This window comes from Oncorhynchus clarkii, chromosome 3, assembly GCF_045791955.1.
Source record: "Oncorhynchus clarkii lewisi isolate Uvic-CL-2024 chromosome 3, UVic_Ocla_1.0, whole genome shotgun sequence".
In the NCBI taxonomy this organism is placed as follows: Eukaryota; Metazoa; Chordata; class Actinopteri; order Salmoniformes; family Salmonidae; genus Oncorhynchus; species Oncorhynchus clarkii.
The window spans coordinates 4395531-4418715 of record NC_092149.1 but is presented as its reverse complement, the minus strand read 5'-3'; the positions used below and the strand labels follow the sequence as shown (position 1 = coordinate 4418715).

The 23185-nt window shown below is 43.0% G+C and overlaps 3 protein-coding genes across 5 annotated transcripts; all 3 read left to right on the top strand.

The window, feature by feature from the left end:
- The first annotated feature begins 221 nt into the window (after positions 1-221).
- Positions 222-12871, top strand: LOC139386808 (putative 2-hydroxyacid dehydrogenase SE_1879). Its single transcript, XM_071132620.1, has 6 exons — positions 222-304; positions 742-1120; positions 1352-1523; positions 1880-2055; positions 2372-2468; positions 11376-12871. Exons 1-6 carry the CDS (start codon positions 233-235, stop codon positions 11527-11529), a joined length of 1050 nt encoding a protein of 349 aa, XP_070988721.1. The 5' UTR covers positions 222-232; the 3' UTR covers positions 11530-12871.
- Positions 12872-13178: 307 nt separating this feature from the next.
- Positions 13179-15832, top strand: LOC139405644 (par-6 family cell polarity regulator gamma a). Its single transcript, XM_071148060.1, is given in 4 exon segments — positions 13179-13272; positions 13274-13369; positions 13932-14154; positions 14797-15832. Coding segments are annotated over 4 exon segments (1437 nt in total). The 5' UTR covers positions 13179-13188; the 3' UTR covers positions 15831-15832.
- A 2434-nt stretch (positions 15833-18266) lies between these two features.
- On the top strand, positions 18267-23050 carry LOC139386785 (ADNP homeobox 2a). Of its 3 annotated transcripts, none has more exons than XM_071132601.1 (4): positions 18267-18544; positions 19264-19378; positions 19513-19605; positions 19755-23050. In XM_071132601.1, exons 2-4 carry the CDS (start codon positions 19271-19273, stop codon positions 22257-22259), a joined length of 2706 nt encoding a protein of 901 aa, XP_070988702.1. In that variant the 5' UTR covers positions 18267-18544; positions 19264-19270; the 3' UTR covers positions 22260-23050. The 3 variants fall into 3 exon arrangements, with proteins under 3 accessions (XP_070988702.1, XP_070988710.1, XP_070988697.1); XM_071132609.1 differs by having other exon boundaries at positions 18267-18533; positions 19755-22998; XM_071132596.1 differs by having other exon boundaries at positions 18289-18538; positions 19755-22998.
- Positions 23051-23185: the final 135 nt, after the last annotated feature.

Sequence of the window (23185 nt, the reverse complement as noted above, 5' to 3'; positions counted from 1 at the left end):
AATGAGGTTATCCGTTTGAGAGAGAGAAGTTTTAGAACTCGATCTCTCTTGAGTTGATTATCTGTCGCTACATACTCTGTTATGTAGGACAGAGTGGGTTAGTGGATTAATGTTTGTCTTCTTCCCATTGGCATGTTGTACAGAGCCCTGTGAATATTTCACAGACTAAAGCCTCCTTTCATCGGTGAAACGGTAGTTGATTAATCGCGCCTGGCTGTCAGACAGACGTGACATGTTCCATTTGATACACAGATCGAAGACTCCACTGCTGTCATTTGGAGGAACGCGCACAATATCCCAACTGGTAAGGAAGTTAAATATACTTTTATGATCATGTCTTGACGAAGAAAATGTTTCTTTAGACTATTTTGGTTACGTAGTGACTTCTGAGCTTTGATAGCAGACTGTTGCAGACGAATCTCGACATACAATAGATTGACCGTTAAACCTGAAGAAGGTTTACTTAAACAGTGAATGATCTTTTGGAATTATTAGAATTGGTTAGAATGCATTTACAATCTGAAATGCCTACTCTATTGTATTGTTCTACATTTTGAAACAATTGTGAAAACAGTTGACGATTATAGGGATATCCAAAGCGTTCTTCTCCGTTTATTGTTCCATAAACGTTATGTTGAATGCCATTGAAATAGAATGATTAGAATATATATATATATATATATATATATATGAATATAAATAGAATCATTCAAATGCTATGGTTGATTTATTCTCATTCAGATCAACATGGAGAAGCCCTGCATACTGGCCACTACCTTTGGAGCACATGGAGGCATCTACAAATGCTTTGCACCTGTTGTCGAGAAACACTTCACCATTATCCCATACGAGACATTCCTGCTAGACCAGAAGAATCTGTCAGAACAGGTCAAAGCAGTGTTTGTATGGGGCGTTACCCTGAAAGTTGACAGAGGTCTGATGCAGTCTCTGCCTAACCTCAAGGTGGTGGTTAACGGAGGGGTGGGAGTGAACCATCTGGACATACCCATGATCAACAGCTTTGGGGTGAAGGTGTGCAACACCCCTCATGTTGTTGACAACGCCACTGCCGACATCGGGATGGGTTTGATGCTGGCGTCTGCAAGGAAGATCGTTGAAGGTAGGCCTACTGTATGTCAGAAACTCAGAGTTAGTCGTTTCTCATTCAAACATATAGGGCCAGTTTCCCATACACAGATGAAGTCTAGTTCTGGATTAAGAAGAATGCTCAATGAAGAATCTCTATTGAAATTGCTTTTTAATCCAGGACTAGTCTTAATCTGTTTCCGGGGGAACCCGCCCATAAAGTGACAGAATGAAACCCCTTCTTTTCCTTATCATATTCCTACAGGTCACCATTACACCCTAACCCACAACAATGAGGACTTGCCAGAGAGCTCCATGGGTATGGACGTCAGCGGGGCCACCCTGGGCATCATCGGTATGGGGAGGATAGGATACAAGGTGGCCAGGAGGGCCCAGGCGTTTGATATGAAGATCCTCTATCATAACAGGAACCGCAGGTGGTAATAATACATTTGATTTGACATACTTTCCAAACACACTCTAAGACACCTTACATCCAAAGTACATCAAATGCTGGTCAAATTAAATCAGCAGAACGTTATTCAATCTAGACAGTAGAATGGCTGTGGTTAAGGTTTAGGTTTAGACATTGGTCTGCTGTGTGATTCTGAAAGCTACACATTCACCCTGTTCATTAATTTACTACTCATTTACTTATTCAAACTAAATTAGGATTTTAACTCTAAACTCACTGTAACACAGACTCAGTACCCAAACAGACTTATTTCATCTTTAATTTATTCTAAAGACAATGTGATTGTGGTTTCTTTACTTCTATTTTCTTTCTTTCCAGGAAAGAGGAAGAGAGAGCAGTGGGAGCGATGTACTGTGCCAACATGGAGGATCTGCTCCAGCAGTCAGACTTTGTGATGGTGGTGGTGAACCTGTCACCTGCCACCCAGAAACTGATCGGTGCCAAGGAACTAGCCATGATGAAACCTACCAGCACTCTCATCAACATCAGTAGAGGTATGACCAGACCATAGAGTTAGAATAAGTAGAATGGCCCTCCCCATTCAGGTAATTAGGAGTGTCCCCGTAGCAATAAGTCAGTGATTCTATATCTATGGACCTGACACACAAAAGACTAAATCCTGACCTGAGATCTATGGGCGGAAGAACTTACGACTTTCATGTAAATCATGCATTGATGTAAATTAGAGCATTGTACAAAATGTGAGCCACACACAAGGACCTAAAGTTAGATTCACCCTAAAGTTATTGTGATCAGACTCTTAACTCGCCATAACACATGTAATAAACATTGCAGCATTTGTTTTCACAGGCCTCGTTGTAGACCAAGATGCGTTGGTGGAAGCCCTCCTGAAGAAAGTGATCCGAGCCGCTGCACTGGATGTGACTTATCCTGAACCCCTACCAATGTTAGACTGATACCATGAACCCCTACCAATGTTAGACTGATACCATGAACCCCTACCAATGTTAGACTGATACCATGAACCCCTACCAATGTTAGACTGATACCATGAACCCCTACCAATGTTAGACTGATACCATGAACCCCTACCAATGTTAGACTGATACCCTAAACCCCTACCAATGTTAGACTGATACCATGAACCCCTACCAATGTTAGACTGATACCATGAACCCCTACCAATGTTAGACTGATACCATGAACCCCTACCAATGTTAGACTGATACCATGAACCCCTACCAATGTTAGACTGATACCATGAACCCCTACCAATGTTAGACTGATACCATGAACCCCTACCAATGTTAGACTGATACCATGAACCCCTACCAATGTTAGACTGATACCCTAAACCCCTACCAATGTTAGACTGATACCATGAACCCCTACCAATGTTAGACTGATACCCTGAACCCCTACCAATGTTAGACTGATACCCTAAACCCCTACCAATGTTAGACTGATACCCTGAACCCCTACCAATGTTAGACTGATACCCTATACCCCTACCAATGTTAGACTGATACCCTAAACCCCTACCAATGTTAGACTGATACCCTGAACCCCTACCAATGTTGGACTGATACCCTAAACCCCTACCAATGTTAGACTGATACCCTATACCCCTACCAATGTTAGACTAATACCCTAAACCCCTACCAATGTTAGACTGATACCATGAACCCCTACCAATGTTAGACTGATACCCTGAACCCCTACCAATGTTAGACTGATACCCTGAACCCCTACCAATGTTAGACTGATACCCTAAACCCCTACCAATGTTAGACTGATACCCTAAACCCCTACCAATGTTAGACTGATACCATGAACCCCTACCAATGTTAGACTGATACCCTGAACCCCTACCAATGTTAGACTGATACCATGAACCCCTACCAATGTTAGACTGATACCCTAAACCCCTACCAATGTTAGACTGATACCCTAAACCCCTACCAATGTTAGACTGATACCATGAACCCCTACCAATGTTAGACTGATACCCTGAACCCCTACCAATGTTAGACTGATACCCTAAACCCCTACCAATGTTAGACTGATACACTGAACCCCTACCAATGTTAGACTGATACCCTAAACCCCTACCAATGTTAGACTGATACCATGAACCCCTACCAATGTTAGACTGATACCCTAAACCCCTACCAATGTTAGACTGATACCCTAAACCCCTACCAATGTTAGACTGATACCATGAACCCCTACCAATGTTAGACTGATACCCTAAACCCCTACCAATGTTAGACTGATACCATGAACCCCTACCAATGTTAGACTGATACCCTGAACCCCTACCAATGTTAGACTGATACCCTGAACCCCTACCAATGTTGGACTGATACCCTAAACCCCTACCAATGTTAGACTGATACCATGAACCCCTACCAATGTTGGACTGATACCCTAAACCCCTACCAATGTTAGACTGATACCCTGAACCCCTACCAATGTTAGACTGATACCCTGAACCCCTACCAATGTTAGACTGATACCATGAACCCCTACCAATGTTAGACTGATACCCTGAACCCCTACCAATGTTAGACTGATACCCTAAACCCCTACCAATGTTAGACTGATACCCTGAACCCCTACCAATGTTAGACTGATACCCTATACCCCTACCAATGTTAGACTGATACCCTAAACCCCTACCAATGTTAGACTGATACCCTGAACCCCTACCAATGTTGGACTGATACCCTAAACCCCTACCAATGTTAGACTGATACCCTAAACCCCTACCAATGTTAGACTGATACCCTATACCCCTACCAATGTTAGACTAATACCCTAAACCCCTACCAATGTTAGACTGATACCATGAACCCCTACCAATGTTAGACTGATACCCTGAACCCCTACCAATGTTAGACTGATACCCTGAACCCCTACCAATGTTAGACTGATACCCTAAACCCCTACCAATGTTAGACTGATACCCTAAACCCCTACCAATGTTAGACTGATACCATGAACCCCTACCAATGTTAGACTGATACCCTGAACCCCTACCAATGTTAGACTGATACCATGAACCCCTACCAATGTTAGATTGATACCCTGAACCCCTACCAATGTTAGACTGATACCCTAAACCCCTACCAATGTTAGACTGATACCATGAACCCCTACCAATGTTAGACTGATACCCTGAACCCCTACCAATGTTAGACTGATACCCTAAACCCCTACCAATGTTAGACTGATACACTGAACCCCTACCAATGTTAGACTGATACCCTAAACCCCTACCAATGTTAGACTGATACCATGAACCCCTACCAATGTTAGACTGATACCCTAAACCCCTACCAATGTTAGACTGATACCCTAAACCCCTACCAATGTTAGACTGATACCATGAACCCCTACCAATGTTAGACTGATACCCTAAACCCCTACCAATGTTAGACTGATACCATGAACCCCTACCAATGTTAGACTGATACCCTGAACCCCTACCAATGTTAGACTGATACCCTGAACCCCTACCAATGTTGGACTGATACCCTAAACCCCTACCAATGTTAGACTGATACCATGAACCCCTACCAATGTTGGACTGATACCCTAAACCCCTACCAATGTTAGACTGATACACTGAACCCCTACCAATGTTAGACTGATACCCTGAACCCCTACCAATGTTGGACTGATACCCTAAACCCCTACCAATGTTAGACTGATACCCTAAACCCCTACCAATGTTAGACTAATACCCTAAACCCCTACCAATGTTAGACTGATACCATGAACCCCTACCAATGTTAGACTGATACCCTAAACCCCTACCAATGTTAGACTGATACCCTAAACCCCTACCAATGTTAGACTGATACCCTGAACCCCTACCAATGTTGGACTGATACCCTAAACCCCTACCAATGTTAGACTGATACCCTAAACCCCTACCAATGTTAGACTGATACCCTAAACCCTTACCAATGTTAGACTGATACCATGAACCCCTACCAATGTTAGACTGATACCATGAACCCCTACCAATGTTAGACTGATACCCTAAACCCCTACCAATGTTAGACTGATACCCTAAACCCCTACCAATGTTAGACTGATACCCTGAACCCCTACCAATGTTAGACTGATACCCTAAACCCCTACCAATGTTAGACTGATACCATGAACCCCTACCAATGTTAGACTGATACCCTAAACCCCTACCAATGTTAGACTGATACCCTAAACCCCTACCAATGTTAGACTGATACCATGAACCCCTACCAATGTTAGACTGATACCCTAAACCCCTACCAATGTTAGACTGATACCATGAACCCCTACCAATGTTAGACTGATACCCTGAACCCCTACCAATGTTAGACTAATACCCTAAACCCCTACCAATGTTAGACTGATACCCTGAACCCCTACCAATGTTGGACTGATACCCTAAACCCCTACCAATGTTAGACTGATACCATGAATCCCTACCAATGTTGGACTGATACCCTAAACCCCTACCAATGTTAGACTGATACCCTGAACCCCTACCAATGTTGGACTGATACCCTAAACCCCTACCAATGTTAGACTGATACCCTAAACCCCTACCAATGTTAGACTGATACCCTAAACCCCTACCAATGTTAGACTGATACCATGAACCCCTACCAATGTTAGACTGATACCATGAACCCCTACCAATGTTAGACTGATACCCTAAACCCCTACCAATGTTAGACTGATACCCTAAACCCCTACCAATGTTAGACTGATACCCTAAACCCCTACCAATGTTAGACTGATACCATGAACCCCTACCAATGTTAGACTGATACCATGAACCCCTACCAATGTTAGACTGATACCCTGAACCCCTACCAATGTTAGACTGATACCCTAAAACCCTACCAATGTTAGACTGATACCCCAAATCCCTACCAATGTTAGACTGATACCCTAAACCCCTACCAATGTTAGACTGATACCCTAAACCCCTACCAATGTTAGACTGATACCCTTTACCCCTACCAATGTTATACTAATACCCTAAACCTCTACCAATGTAAGACTGATACCATGAACCCCTACCAATGTTAGACTGATACCCTGAACCCCTACCAATGTTAGACTGATACCCTGAACCCCTACCAATGTTAGACTAATACCCTAAACCCCTACCAATGTTAGACTGATACCCTAAATCTCTACCAATGTTAGACTGATACCCTAAACCCTTACCAATGTTAGACTGATACCCTAAACCCTTACCAATGTTAGACTGATGCCATGAACTCCTACCAATGTTAGACTGATACCCTGAACCCCTACCAATGTTAGACTGATACCCTATACCCCTACCAATGTTAGACTGGTACCCTATACCCCTACCAATGTTAGACTGATACCCTAAACTCTTACCAATGTTAGACTGATACCCTAAACCCCTACCAATGTTAGACTGATACCCTAAACCCCTACCAATGTTAGATTGATACCCTAAACCCCTACCAATGTTAGACTGATACCATGAACCCCTACCAATGTTAAACTGATACCCTAAACCCCTACCAATGTTAGACTGATACCCTAAACCCCTACCAATGTAAGACTGATACCCTATACCCCTACCAATGTTAGACTGATACCCTGAACCGCTACCAATGTAAGACTGATACCCTATACCCATACCAATGTTAGACTGATACCCTAAACCCCTACCAATGTTAGACTGATACCCTGAACCCCTACCAATGTTAGACTGATACCCTAAACCCCTACCAATGTTAGACTGATACCATGAACCCCTACCAATGTTAGACTGATACCATGAACCCCTACCAATGTTAGACTGATACCCTGAACCCCTACCAATGTTAGACTGATACCCTAAACCCCTACCAATGTTAGACTGATACCCCAAACCCCTACCAATGTTAGACTGATACCCTAAACCCCTACCAATGTTAGACTGATACCCTAAACCCCTACCAATGTTAGACTGATACCCTTTACCCTTACCAATGTTATACTAATACCCTAAACCTCTACCAATGTAAGACTGATACCATGAACCCCTACCAATGTTAGACTGATACCCTGAACCCCTACCAATGTTAGACTGATACCCTGAACCCCTATCAATGTTAGACTAATACCCTAAACCCCTACCAATGTTAGACTGATACCCTAAATCCCTACCAATGTTAGACTGATACCCTAAACCCTTACCAATGTTAGACTGATCCCCTAAACCCTTACCAATGTTAGACTGATGCCATGAACTCCTACCAATGTTAGACTGATACCCTGAACCCCTACCAATGTTAGACTGATACCCTATACCCCTACCAATGTTAGACTGGTACCCTATACCCCTACCAATGTTAGACTGATACCCTAAACTCTTACCAATGTTAGACTGATACCCTAAACCCCTACCAATGTTAGACTGATACCCTAAACCCCTACCAATGTTAGATTGATACCCTAAACCCCTACCAATGTTAGACTGATACCATGAACCCCTACCAATGTTAAACTGATACCCTAAACCCCTACCAATGTTAGACTGATACCCTGAACCGCTACCAATGTAAGACTGATACCCTATACCCATACCAATGTTAGACTGATACCCTAAACCCCTACCAATGTTAGACTGATACCCTGAACCCCTACCAATGTTAGACTGATACCCTGAACCCCTACCAATGTTAGACTGATACCCTAAACCCCTACCAATGTTAGACTGATACCCTAAACCCCTACCAATGTTAGACTGATACCATGAATCCCTACCAATGTTAAACTGATACCCTAAACTCCTACCAATGTTAGACTGATACCCTGAACCTCTACCAATGTAAGACTGATACCCTATACCCATACCAATGTTAGACTGATACCCTAAACCCCTACCAATGTTAGACTGATACCCTGAACCCCTACCAATGTTAGACTGATACCCTAAACCCCTACCAATGTTAGACTGATACCATGAACCCCTACCAATGTTAGACTGATACCATGAACCCCTACCAATGTTAGACTGATACCCTGAACCCCTACCAATGTTAGACTGATACCCTAAACCCCTACCAATGTTAGACTGATACCCCAAACCCCTACCAATGTTAGACTGATACCCTAAACCCCTACCAATGTTAGACTGATACCCTAAACCCCTACCAATGTTAGACTGATACCCTTTACCCCTACCAATGTTATACTAATACCCTAAACCTCTACCAATGTAAGACTGATACCATGAACCCCTACCAATGTTAGACTGATACCCTGAACCCCTACCAATGTTAGACTGATACCCTGAACCCCTACCAATGTTAGACTAATACCCTAAACCCCTACCAATGTTAGACTGATACCCTAAATCCCTACCAATGTTAGACTGATACCCTAAACCCTTACCAATGTTAGACTGATACCCTAAACCCTTACCAATGTTAGACTGATGCCATGAACTCCTACCAATGTTAGACTGATACCCTGAACCCCTACCAATGTTAGACTGATACCCTATACCCCTACCAATGTTAGACTGGTACCCTAAACCCCTACCAATGTTAGACTGATACCCTAAACTCTTACCAATGTTAGACTGATACCCTAAACCCCTACCAATGTTAGACTGATACCCTAAACCCCTACCAATGTTAGATTGATACCCTAAACCCCTACCAATGTTAGACTGATACCATGAACCCCTACCAATGTTAAACTGATACCCTAAACCCCTACCAATGTTAGACTGATACCCTGAACCGCTACCAATGTAAGACTGATACCCTATACCCATACCAATGTTAGACTGATACCCTAAACCCCTACCAATGTTAGACTGATACCCTGAACCCCTACCAATGTTAGACTGATACCCTGAACCCCTACCAATGTTAGACTGATACCATGAACCCCTACCAATGTTAGACTGATACCCTGAACCCCTACCAATGTTAGACTGATACCCTAAACCCCTACCAATGTTAGACTGATACCCCAAACCCCTACCAATGTTAGACTGATACCCTAAACCCCTACCAATGTTAGACTGATACCCTAAACCCCTACCAATGTTAGACTGATACCCTTTACCCCTACCAATGTTATACTAATACCCTAAACCTCTACCAATGTAAGACTGATACCATGAACCCCTACCAATGTTAGACTGATACCCTGAACCCCTACCAATGTTAGACTGATACCCTGAACCCCTACCAATGTTAGACTAATACCCTAAACCCCTACCAATGTTAGACTGATACCCTAAATCCCTACCAATGTTAGACTGATACCCTAAACCCTTACCAATGTTAGACTGATACCCTAAACCCTTACCAATGTTAGACTGATGCCATGAACTCCTACCAATGTTAGACTGATACCCTGAACCCCTACCAATGTTAGACTGATACCCTATACCCCTACCAATGTTAGACTGGTACCCTATACCCCTACCAATGTTAGACTGATACCCTAAACTCTTACCAATGTTAGACTGATACCCTAAACCCCTACCAATGTTAGACTGATACCCTAAACCCCTACCAATGTTAGATTGATACCCTAAACCCCTACCAATGTTAGACTGATACCATGAACCCCTACCAATGTTAAACTGATACCCTAAACTCCTACCAATGTTAGACTGATACCCTGAACCTCTACCAATGTAAGACTGATACCCTATACCCCTACCAATGTTAGACTGATACCCTAAACCCCTATCAATGTTAGACTGATACCATGAACCCCTCAAGCGCTCCAGAGTACTTCGTAATGTCAAAGTGAAAATGTTACAAATGAATACAAATTACATAACTAAAATATAGAAATTCAATAAGTATTCACACCCTTTGTTTGGGCAAGCCTAAATTAGTTCGGAAGTCAAATTTGGCTTAAGAAATCACTTAAGTTATATGGACTCACTCTGTGTGAGAGTGGGAGGTTGTAGATAGAGGTTGACATTATTTTTTAATGACTACCCCTTCCTCTGTCCCCCATACAGTACATACAGCATCTGTAAGGTCACTCAGTCAAGTATTTCAAGCACGGATTCAACTACAAAGACCAGGGAGCTTTTGGAAAGCCTCATAAAGAAGGGCAGTGATTGGTAGATGGGTAACAATAACAAATCGGACATTGAATATATCTTAGTCAAGTTAATAATTATGCTGTGGATGATGTATTAAATCACCCAAACACATCAAAGATGCAGTCGTCCTTCTGAACTGAGCTGCAGGACAGGAAGGAAACTGCTTAGGAATGTCACCATGAGGCCATTGGGAATTTTAAAACAGCTACAGAGCTTAGTGGCTGTCATGGGAGAAAACGGAGGATGGATCAACAACATTGTAGTGACCCCACAATAACCTAAACGACAGAGTGAAAAGAGGAATACAAATATACAGAATACATTTTTCCCAAAACATTCATATACAGTATATGTATGGATAAAGGCACTAAAATAATACTGTAAAAAAAAACTAAAACATGGCAAAGGAATACACTTTTTTTGGCCTAAATGCAAAGCCTTATGTTTGGGGCGAATCCAACACATCACTGAGTAACTGCCTCTTTATTTTCAAGCTTGTTGTGGGTATGTTTGACATGGGCAAAGACGGGGTGTTTTTCAGGATGAAAAAAAGCAGGATGGAGCTAAGCACAATCCTAGAGGAAAACCTGCTTTCGGCAGAACAATAACCTACAACACAAAGCCAAATCTACCAAGAAGATAGTGAAGGTTCCTGAGAGGCCTAGTTACATTTTTGAAAATACTTTCTTTAGGCACTTGTATAACCCTCAAATAACACATTTCTGTTTATTTTTTCCTGGACAGAGGCCACCCCCTTGCTGCTCTTCCAAATGTCATCATCCTGCCCCACATAGGGACCCACTCCGTTGAGACGACGCAGATAATGGTGGAGAAGATGGTGACCAACGCCCTGGCAGTGCTAGGAGGGAACCATCCTCCTGATGAGGTCAAGGTGTAGGTCAGAGAAGGGGCAACTTCACCCTATTCCTCAGGAATCACCCTGGACCCTCCATGCCAGTTATAACTAGCTGCCATGCCTTAGAGCAGGGGTGTCAAACATACGGCCCCGAAGACGAGTAGCCTCAAATATTTAGGAAACATTCATACAGTATCTTGACCGTGTCCAGCTCGCTAATAATCCCCGAAATTAGAGCTACACAGTCAGGGAGCAAATTTCTAAAATGATGGATAAAGGACTATTTTTTTCTCTCACATTTTGACGGCAAGGAAATACAACACTTTCAGTGCGGCCCTCCGGGGTCCTCGGGGTGGCCCCCTTCCAGCATTGGGGAACATCCCGCGCCATGTCTATTTCTATGGGCACAAGCAATGTTCATGACACAAACTGTTCACACCCCTCTGGTTGGTGGAGAGAATTTTGCAGGTTTAAAGCTTATTTCCTGCAATTCAACACATTTTGTCATGGGGTGCAAATAAAATGTTGCAGTTTTAAAGCAAAAATATTCTTGCAATTCCGTACGTTCTGCCATGTCTAATGTGTATACATGTGATATTTGTGTGATAAAAAAATTACCACAATATTTATGGGATAAAATTAAAAAAAACATTAGCTGACATGGGTTAGTTGATCTGGACATTTCTGACCAGTTATTTATACATAGCTCTCTAAGGTCTGCAATCACACATGACAAGAGGAACTGATGATGCACCACCCAATTTCACAATTGCAGCTTGTGCATTCTACTATTACAACATTCAAAAGTAAGTTTAAACCCCGGACTGAATTCCTTTAAAAAATAAATAATAATAATAATAATAATTGGGGGGGGGGGGACCCCTCCCTCCCCCTGCCGACCTCTCAGTTTGAGAACCATTGTTGTAGAAGACCTGCCTTAGAGGGTCCTAACTTCCACCATCATTGATCTAGCAGAATGTGGAAGGAAGGAGGACGATGGGGTAAATCTATCCAGCGGGGATGAAGGAAAGGAGAGGAGGAAAATTAGATAATCAGTATTGAGACTTAGCCACCACAATGCAGCAGTGTCACTGATCAGAGAAGTCTTCACCATCCACATTAATAAGCACCAAATCATAGCTCCGCCCTGGAAAATTCTATAGAAGTTATGACACTATAGATAATAGAATGTTGGATAGAAATTGAATATATTGCTTCTGAATGGTGAATATGCCTTCTCAGACAGTACATGGAAATGTACTGTAATTTATATCACTTCATATTGACTGTTGATTTAACTCATTATAACCACTGATTATAAAGGTTTAGAGCATTATGCACACTGTATTTCTAACTGCAAAATAAACAACTTGACACATCTGTATTTTTTTTGGTGTATTAATGCGTCACAAATATATACATCAAATGTTATAAATATTTAGTAAATCTGAAGCAAAGTTACAAGATATTTAGTAGTCCAATGCAATCCATCCCTACAGCACTTAAGAGAAGAAACTGCGTCCTCCGGTGGAGTGGAGAGGGAAGCTATGGAAAGGATGGGGGCGGTGATGTCATGATGGTTAACTTTACCCAATCCGTCGGCCCCGGTCCCGCACCAGTCAGCCGGGAACAACACAGTTTTTTTATGTGACAGAAGAAAGCAGTAACTACTCCCGCAGAAGTACGGGAAAACGGCTTTGTATGAAGAAGCGTAACTTTACGCACAGGCAGCACACGGTGGATCAAACTGAACCCACAGACGTAGTAGTCTACAACCCACACAGAAACCAGTGGGGTTCTGAAGAATAAGAAAATGAATCGGAGTTTAAGTAAATCGCAGTCCTCTCTGCAGTATCGTGCGACAGTGGAAGTGAAAAGCAAAGTAAGTAGCCGCGCGGGAGTTGGGCATCCTGTTTTATGGGCTGACTATTGTTCCATTTGGAGAGGATGCTGTCTAGCTGCGCAATGTGCTCCCGATAAATGGAAGAATAACGGTCCTTGACTAAAATTAAATATAGTCCTACAACCAATATGTCACCCTAGTGTAGGCTACTGTCATTTAAAAAAAAATGCGTTTATGCTTTTATGGTATGAAATAATCTGTTTACCACCAATTTGGTGGTCCATTCACCCATTCGTTTCTATTTTTACCTGTCATAACATTATATTTTAGATTCTAAGTAATGTGTTATTACCTGCATATGTAATAGCCAATATTATGGCTATAAGCTAGATAAATTTTCTGCTCACAATTCTTGGCTGATCTACAGGTACATGTATATTTTGCTCCATATCATCTTACTTTAGTCCAGTAGCCTAATACATTGCTGACACTCAATATCAAAAACCCATTCGTCAATGAATTGCTTTGATTTGTCTAATAAGTATGGAAAGGACAACTTTTCTTTATCGTTCAAAGTTTCTCCGAAACATTCTGTCTTTAGTATGGAGCAGAGTTCAGAAGGTTTTCCCTGAACCGTTCCAACCCCGGGGAATTCCAAGATTTCTACAAGCTCATCCTGCGCCTGCACAGTCTAACCAGCATCGATGTCATCATTGGCTATGCAGATATCCAGGGAGAGCTACTACCCGTCAACAACGATGACAACTTCTGCAAGGCCGTGTCCACTGCTCCTACCTTACTGCGGATCTTCATACAGAGACAAGGTATACACCCAGAACAGACCAGACAGTTGTTTTACTCTGAAGCCCTAAACACAACTAGCTGTAATTATGCAAGACTAAGCCAGTTATTATGGTTGTCTGTCATTAAAAAGGTCATAAAAACCAGGTAACATCGATAGGCTTCAATAACACTGAGATAACATATCATCCAAAGCTGAGACTGGAATACAAATATCCTTCTTGCAAGCCTTCTTCATACGGGATTTATCAGAGTTTGCATCAGGGAAGTTGTTTATGTGTGTCTCCACCAGCAGCAGAAGGGGAAGTCATTTAGTTGTCCAGGGTTGATGTTTATTTTCATGTAATTGCTGTGCGCTGCTATTTTCGTATGTTTATTTTACATGGTGGACTATCTACATTTGTTTCCCTTGTTTATGTACCCTCAGGAACTCCTGTTTATATAGTTTGTAGAGAATCAGAACATATTCTGCATGTTGACAGTATGATTTATGCCCTGGTTGTTGTGCCAAGTCAGAAGTTGTTTCTTGCCCACATTGACCCACACAGTAAATCAAACAATGCATCAATTTAGTTGCATTGTAGCCCTTAGGGGAATTAGACTAGTTAGTACATTTGACAAGTTTTGCCTTTCAAGACGTGTACTAACAAATTTCCTTTTCACAGAGGAAGTAGACGACAATACCTTCTGCCCCAATGCCACTGTGACACGCCGGAGGAAGGTGCCAGCGATCCCCCTGCCACGCGGCGACGTGAACCGCAAAAGGCCCACGGTCCACATCAGCAGGCCGCAGGACTTCCGCCCCATCTCGTCCATTATTGACACAGATTTCCTGCCCGCATCTCAGCGCCGGGTGCGCCTTTACCGCCAGGGCTCAGAGAGGCCCCTGGGGTTCTATATCCGGGATGGGACCACTGTGAGGGTGACTCCCCACGGCCTGGAGAAGGTACCTGGGATCTTCATCTCACGGCTGGTCCCTGGAGGCCTGGCTGAGAGCACAGGGCTGCTGGCCATCAACGACCAGGTGCTTGAGGTGAATGGGATTGAGGTGATGGGCAAGGTGTTAGACCAGGTCACAGACATGATGATCGCAAACAGTCACAATCTTATCATCACGGTGAAGCCGGTGAACCAGCGTAATAACATAGTGCGTACCGGCAGCTGGATGTCGGGGATAAACTCAGGCAGTGTCAGCTCTTTAGACTACCAGAGTTACCACAGCATGCCCATCTGTCAGAGTTACCACAGCATGCCCATCTGTGTGGGAGCCTACAGCCTCACTGATGACGAGCTGCAGAGCGACGAGGACTTGGACATTGTGATTGAGAGAAGACTCAGAAACTCATCCCGTCGCTCCAGTGCCTCCACCTCCACAGCCTCCTGTTCCCAGGCTTGGTCACAGCCCCAGCAGAGTCCTAGGCCTTCTCTTAGGCCATCCACCCGACGCCCTCCCCGTCGGCCTTACTCTGTCATCTCCTCAACCTCCTATCACTCACAGCCCAGCCTCACTAACCTGAACCTCAGACTGAACCGAGACCTGACCCTGCAGCAGCACTACGGCAGCAGCCCAGCCATCAGGGAGATGAATGGAGGTGTGTTTAACCACAGCAGCCTGCTCACCCTGAGGACAGAGCTACGACGCAGCCTGGTGCTACAGAGGGGAGGGGTGGAGGAGGACGGAATGGTCATCACCTTGTGATTCTACAGTCAGATTCTAGAACACTACAAACCACAGGGGGCTGCTGAGGGGAGGACGGAATGGTCATCACCTTGTGATTCTACAGTCAGATTCTAGAACACTACAAACCACAGGGAGGGGAGGACGGCACATAAAAATGGCCAGAATTAAGTGAATGGTATGGTATAAAACACGTGTTTGATTAAACCACGTGTTTGATGTATTTGATACCATTCCACTTATTCTGCTCCAGCCATTACCACGAGCCTGTCCTCCCTAATTAAGGCGCCACCAACCTCCTGTGCTACAGACACTGGCAGCCTTTGTTATACCTTTTCAATGCTTGAGACGGAGGAGACGTTGGAGACGTTTCTTATTGGCTGGGTCCCAAATGGCACAACATTTCCTATATAGCGCACTGCTTTGACCTGGATCCTGGTCACAAGTAGTGCACTATAAAGGGAATAGGGTGTTGATGATACATTGTGAATTCAGGGATCTGACCTTTTGAACCCACTTAAATGTTGTCCCTCTCAGCGTCAGTCTCTCAGCACATTTGAAACCACAAAGCGGAGCTCCTAAGTATTTAATATGGAAATAGTCATGAAACACCATTATGTATTATTAGTAAATCCAGTTCTGGCTCTTGTTGTTATACTGTGAATGTGCATGTCCTTTACATGTACTGCTGATGCATTGTGTAGAGAGATTGTATTATTAAAGCTACAGCACTGTTGTGGTTTTATTATGTCTCCCAAGTGGCACAGCGGTCTAAGTTACTGCATCTCAGCGCTAGAGGCGTCACTACAGACCCTGGTTCGATTCCAGACTGTATCACAACCGGCCGTGATTGGGAGTCCCATAGGGCGGCGCACAATTGGCCCGTCATTGTAAATAAGAATTTGTTCTTAACTGACTTGCCTAGTTAAATAAAGGTTAAATAATTATGTCTAATGCCATTTATGAGGAATAAATCCTTAACTATCCCCTTAACAAAATATCAAGCCATTATGTGTGTCCCAAATGTCATTATGAACTGTCATTATGAATTGTGTCATTATGAACTGTCATTATGAACTGTGTCATTATGAACTGTGTCATTATGAACTGTGTCATTATGAATTGTGTCATTATGAACTGTGTCATTATGAATTGTGTCATTATGAACTGTGTCATTATGAATTGTGTCATTATGAACTGTGTCATTATGAACTGTGTCATTATGAACTGTGTCATTATGAATTGTGCCATTATGAACTGTGTCATTATGAACTGTGTCATTATGAATTGTGTCATTATGAACTGTCATTATGAACTGTCATTATGAATTGTGTCATTATGAACTGTGTCATTATGAACTGTGTCATTATGAATTGTGTCATTATGAACTGTGTCATTATGAACTGTGTCATTATGAACTGTGTCATTATGAATTGTGTCATTATGAATTGTGTCATTATGAACTGTCATTATGAACTGTGTCATTATGAATTGTGTCATTATGAACTGTGTCATTATGAACTGTGTCATTATGAATTGTGTCATTATGAATTGTGTCATTATGAACTGTCATTATGAACTGTGTCATTATGAACTGTGTCATTATGAATTGTGTCATTATATGAATTGTGTCATTATGAATTGTGTCATTATGAATTGTGTCATTATATGAACTGTGTCATTATGAATTGTGTCATTATGAATTGTGTCATTATGAACTGTGTCATTATGAACTGTGTCATTATATGAACTGTGTCATTATGAACTGTGTGAGCCACTGGCATTTGTATCTGTGAGTTTTCAGCCCTTCTGTCCACAGACTTTGATTAAAGAGGATTTGGGCTAAATATCAACCACAGTTTCAGTGATTTGTGATTTGCTTACAGTAGGCCCATAGGTTTAACTCAAAGATGAAACAAAACAGTCTCCCTGACCCACTGCAACAATACAGATGTAGACCATGCTTGCTGATAAGTTATCAAAAATATTGTTCAAGTACCTAATGCTTGACCCTGTCTTGAGCTCACCTCTGACATGGTATGATATTTGTTGTCATAATGTTCTGCTTATGGGGAAATGACATTGACCAGAAATACTTAGAGCTGCAGAAATCTCTCATTGAACCAGGCAAATTTGAATTCTAGAATTCTATATGTATTCCATAAAAATTCTATATTCTGTATTCTATATTCAATATGAAGATATGGCATGTTTACCTATTGTAGTGTATTCCCCGTAGGTGTGATTTCACAGGGTGCCCCAAGCTGCAACAGGTATGATATGAATTGATGAGTGTGATACACCTGGTGGCAACAGGTGTGGTCCCCCAGTGGTGATCAAGGTCAACTCAATTGTTCTACTGTGCTCAAAATGGTCCAGGTTAAGAATTAGAGACACACTCATTTGATTGGAGGGTCATGACCATGCAATATGTTAATGAGCAAACGTCACTTCCTCACTTCCTGTGCGCCATGTTTCCTATCAATAGTTGGATGATGCTCTTCAACAGAACAAACAAAAGAAATGGTTGATTAAAAATAGAGGAAATTCTGCCATTATTGGTATTATAGGCGAAGAAAACGATTTGATAAGTGCATGCCGAGTATTTCATGGTATATTTTTCATAGCAGTGTGGTGCGCGCGCCTAAGCTCTTCTCCACTCGGATTGGTGAAAACAGACTCACGAGCACGCACTCAGTCGAGAGCTTTCTCTTCGACTGCCAGGTCGTGTAAAGGTACACTTTCCCAAATGTATCTTCACTATATATCTGCATGATTAACATTGTGTCCAAAACGTTGTTGCAATTCACCAAATATTTAAATCCTGCCGCCAAATGTGTATGAGTGGTGAAGTTACCTCAGTGACCTGTCTGTGTGTGCATGCAAATTAGGCAAAATGCGATGCTAGCATCAGTCATCCAGCTAGCTAACAACTGTTTTAGCTGGCTTGCGCAGATGCAGTATTATTATGCATCCTGATTATTTATCAGTGGTTTAGTATTTCTCTGCTCATTCTTCGTAGTTATTTGCTAGCCAGTAACATCCAACTGTCAGTGTGCCATTCACATAATTATGTAACTTCTCTTAACTGCAGTTTTTCGCAGCAGACGAAGTGACCAAATGATACGTTTTACTACTTGGCTGGCATTGCGTTCATGTAGCCACTAACGAAAACCGAGGAACGTACCATTTCCGCCAACAATGACTAATGACAAAGTTGTTATCATTTTATATATAACTATTTATGTGATTCAGAGGCAACCGCTTGCTTGGCCTACTAGTCCAGAGGCACCTCCACTAAATGCTGCTTTGTATCACTGACACTGAAGTGGTTATTGTTTACAGTATATACAACAACAAAACAACTGATTTAAAATGTATTGTTTTTGTTTCTAGGCCTACCTCTGGCTTGTGAAATGAACCTTTTATTTACTGCTGTGTTTTGCTCGTGCAGGGATAAGATGTACCAACTACCTGTGGAGAAATTGGACAAAATCAGACAATCAAGGAAGAGAGTCAAAGATATTCTATGTGACATTGGACTTGACAACTGCAAAAAGTTGTTGGATGTAAGTTGTGTTTGTCCACTACAAATGTTCAAGCACAGATATTAGTGGGACTTCGTTCACTGTGGCTACTCTTAATAGAATATTGATAGATTCATTTTTGCATTAACCCTCTCTTGGTCTATTTTGTTTTCCAGGATCTTAAATGCTTTGATGCAGGAGACGACTGTTTTGAGAACACAGACTGGGAGGATTTAACGGACGGTTACCATGGCAAAAGGAGAAAAAGGGTACGCTCATCATTGTGGACGACACGTCATTTATTATTCTGTCATAATAGCTGTTGCACTACTGTAATATGTCTTAACCTTATATTTTAAATGTAACATTCATATTTAAATCACATGCTAACTTCATCATTATTATTTCAATCACTCAGTGGCCATATCGCAGGGAGATGCTATGCTGTGCCCTGTGCTGGTTCTCTACCCGGTCATGGTACACCTTCAGAGGACACGTCCAGCGCTGTCACGAGGAGGAGGAGGACATCAGCGCCCTGTCCTCCTGCCCCAACTGTTCCTTCATCAGCCAGCCTGATGTCACCAATCAACACATCAAGCTGTTCCACGGGGGCTCAGCCAAAACCACCAGTGCCTCATGTACTTTAACCTCCACCACGTCCCATACTACCATCCATTCAGTCTCCACCACTGACGTAGGAGACAAATACTCGTGTCGGGGCTGTGGGTTCCACGACTCGCTGTTCTATGTCATGAGAAAACACGTCCTGGTGAACCACTACGGGTCGTTGTTGAACCGTTACTATGGTCACCGGAACGAAGCGGAACAGACAGCGGGCGGGGTCAAATTGTCCACGTTCTTCTGCAGGATGTGTAGCATGCCGGCGGAGACGTCGGAGCACCTGCTCTACCACATTCTGAGCTCAGACAAACACAAGGAACTGCACGAGCACATCAGGCCCTTCATCGTCGAACACGTCAACACCAACCTCAAAACTAGCATAAGGAACGGCCCGCAGCAGAAGCTTCCGAACCTGGCTCCCAGGGCTGTCCAAAAAGTAGTCTCTCTGGTCTCCAAGAACAGTAACCAACAGCAACCCAACGGAAGGTCCATATCAAAAAACCCTTCCACCGGTACTATGCTTCTGGCTGCTCCAAGTAACACAACGGCCCTTGTGTGTGGTCCAAACCAGAGGCACATGTTCCTCGCCACACAGGGCCCAGTAGGAAACGGCTTAGTACTCACTCAGCGGGCAGTTACTTCTCTTCAGAACCGTGCTGCCTTGCCCACCTCCACACTCGTCAAAGCTGGTCCCATCAGAATGATGCTGCCCAACACCCAGCAGAATGCCACCAAACCGTTACCGATAACAATTAGAGTTCCCCAACAACAACAACAACAGCAGCCCCGACAGGTCCTACTTCCACCTGGTGTCCAAATCAATGTCCAAAACAAGATGGGTGGTGGTTCCCAGCCCTTTATGTTGACCCAGTCTGGTCCCAGAGGAGCCGTCATGTCCTCCCAGTCTGTCCGTCTCGTCCCTACTGGCAACAAGGTAAACGGCATGCCAACCTACACACTGGAAACGGTTCAGGTTGCCATGCCAGTCCAGTCTGCTGGGGTCACCCAAATTGTCAATAAAGGTGTGCTTGTGACGCAGAACATGACCACTCTACAACAGCAGAACAAGCCGTCGACTATTATCGTCATGGGAAACGGTACGGTGTCCAATCAAGCGCCTGGCACGGCCGTGATGAACCTGACGCAAGGTGACAACGGCACTGAGAAACCCAAAGAGTTGGCTGTGCAGACACAATTTCTGAAGAAGATGGAGAATAACACAGTGAAATGCACAAGATGTAAAACGTTATTGTCGGAGAAGGGTATTTTTCAGCATTTGTTGCATGGTCTGCAGTGTTTACTCTGCCCATTGGTGTTCTATTCCATCCAGCAAGTCATGGTACACATGGGTAAGGAACACAAGCTCTCAGACAAAGCCAACTGTGACGTCCTCAAAGAGAAATATCGTCTGGGAATCGATCCCCAGGGGGGCCTTTTGTTTCCCTTTTTTGACATGAGCGCAACTGTCCCTAAAGACCTGCTTGCAGACAAGGAGCTAAACGTGGTTCTGGTCACATCGACTAAAGACCGGATCTATCTGAAGCTGAGACGAGAGTCCATCAAGTCAGCATATCAAAACCTAGCAAAAGACGGTTGTCCCTTCTGTCCAGAGAAGCCTCAGAACGGGGAGGATTACGAGCTCCATCTGAAGACAAAGCATCACATTGTACCCACCATACATGCCATACTGAAGGCCCCAGCCTTCAAGTGTGTATACTGCCTGGGGGTGTACACAGACAAGTCCACTTCCAAAACCATCTCCATACACGTCCAGCGCTGCAGGTGTGCCCCCAAGGCAGCCAAGGATGCAGAGAGATTGATCAACCCTGATCCAAATGCCCAGACAATCAACGGTGGCGTGCCGGCCGCTGCCCTGGATCAGAGCAGACCGAGTAGGTCTAGGGAAGCGACAGGGGGGGCCACCAAGCAGCAGGTGGGGCACAAATCCAAACCTGGTGCTTTTACATTTGACCCCACTGTGTCCCTGTTGCTGGATCCCACAGGAATGGAGATGCTTCCCTTCCAGGATAGAAAGGAGTTCCTCACCAGATACTTCCACCAGAGGCCCTACCTGTCTAGGAAAGAGATGGAGGCCCTGGCGGGCCGTCTGTGGTTCCAGAGGACTGATGTGGCGTCTCTGTTTGGGGCGAAGCGCAGCCGGTGTATGAAAGCACTCCGACAGAAGAAGACTAAGGTTCTGATGGGGTTTAACTGGACTGAGCTGAGCAAGCTGAAGCACGACCTTGTTGTTCCAGAGATTGAACCTGAAAAGAAAGCTGAGCCAGGGAACGTAAATGTCTAACTTACTGTATGCACAGTCATTCTGCAGACAGAATGCATTCAAAGTGAGTCAGTGTGCAAAAAAACAAACAAGGAAATATATTAACCAAATTGCAAGCTGTGTTTATCTAGAAGATATATTTTGGATGTATAGAAAGAAACGGTGATAGCCCTTGTCATTATTTTCTTATTATAAAAAGGGAATTTTAAAGGAAACGATGTCATCGAGACAACATTTAAAGACGAGAAAGAGTCATGAGAATTAGATGTCCCTTTTGAGGTCATGGAGAAAAAAAGTCTGACTAGTATTTTGTCAATTAACACTTGAGTTTATACATTGTACCCATTTTGACAAAAAAAGACAGTTGTGGACCAATTTGATTTTGTACAATTGTAAAGAGTGTTTAGTAGAATTGAAACGTGTGTAGATATTTTATACGATCTGTTAATATACCCAAGAACTTGTGGACACATACAATATTTATTTGGAATCTCATGTCATTGATAACTATATGTACAGTGTAACTTCACAGCCTGGGCAGCTTGTAAACACGCACTATTTGGCTCAAAAACTAAAGCAGTTTATTAGCATAATATGCTGTAGTATATAATATTCAAGATGCATAGTACAAGTGCCTCGGTTCTCCTATAGAAGTTTTCATGGTGTGCTAAATTAAAGGATGTGTGTTTTTCTTCTTTTCTAGAGATGACCTCGTTGATCTGTGTTTTTGTTTTGCACATAAATTACCATATTTGTAAAAATGTTAGTTTGTTTCTTTATTGGGTTTGGCGTGTGGATTAAAATGAAATAAATATAGTATGTCCTGGCTTGAAATACACCCAACAAGTCTACTAGTAGATTTATAAAAATTGTATTAACAATTTGAATTAATATTATCTAACCTTATCTGTGGTATAAATCCACAATCGATGATTTCTAGCTGACAT

Excerpts from the sequence above, each read along its gene's own strand:
- LOC139386785 (XM_071132596.1), top strand. The coding sequence starts at position 18,405 with ATGCCGAGTATTTCATGGTATATTTTTCATAGCAGTGTGGTGCGCGCG. Across the intron at positions 18,539-19,263 it reads CTCTTCGACTGCCAGGTCGT|GGATAAGATGTACCAACTAC; the intron begins GTAAAGGTACAC and ends TTGCTCGTGCAG. Across the intron at positions 19,379-19,512 it reads ACTGCAAAAAGTTGTTGGAT|GATCTTAAATGCTTTGATGC; the intron begins GTAAGTTGTGTT and ends TTTGTTTTCCAG.
- LOC139386808 (XM_071132620.1), top strand. The coding sequence starts at position 233 with ATGTTCCATTTGATACACAGATCGAAGACTCCACTGCTGTCATTTGGA. Across the intron at positions 305-741 it reads CGCGCACAATATCCCAACTG|ATCAACATGGAGAAGCCCTG; the intron begins GTAAGGAAGTTA and ends ATTCTCATTCAG. Across the intron at positions 1,524-1,879 it reads TATCATAACAGGAACCGCAG|GAAAGAGGAAGAGAGAGCAG; the intron begins GTGGTAATAATA and ends CTTTCTTTCCAG.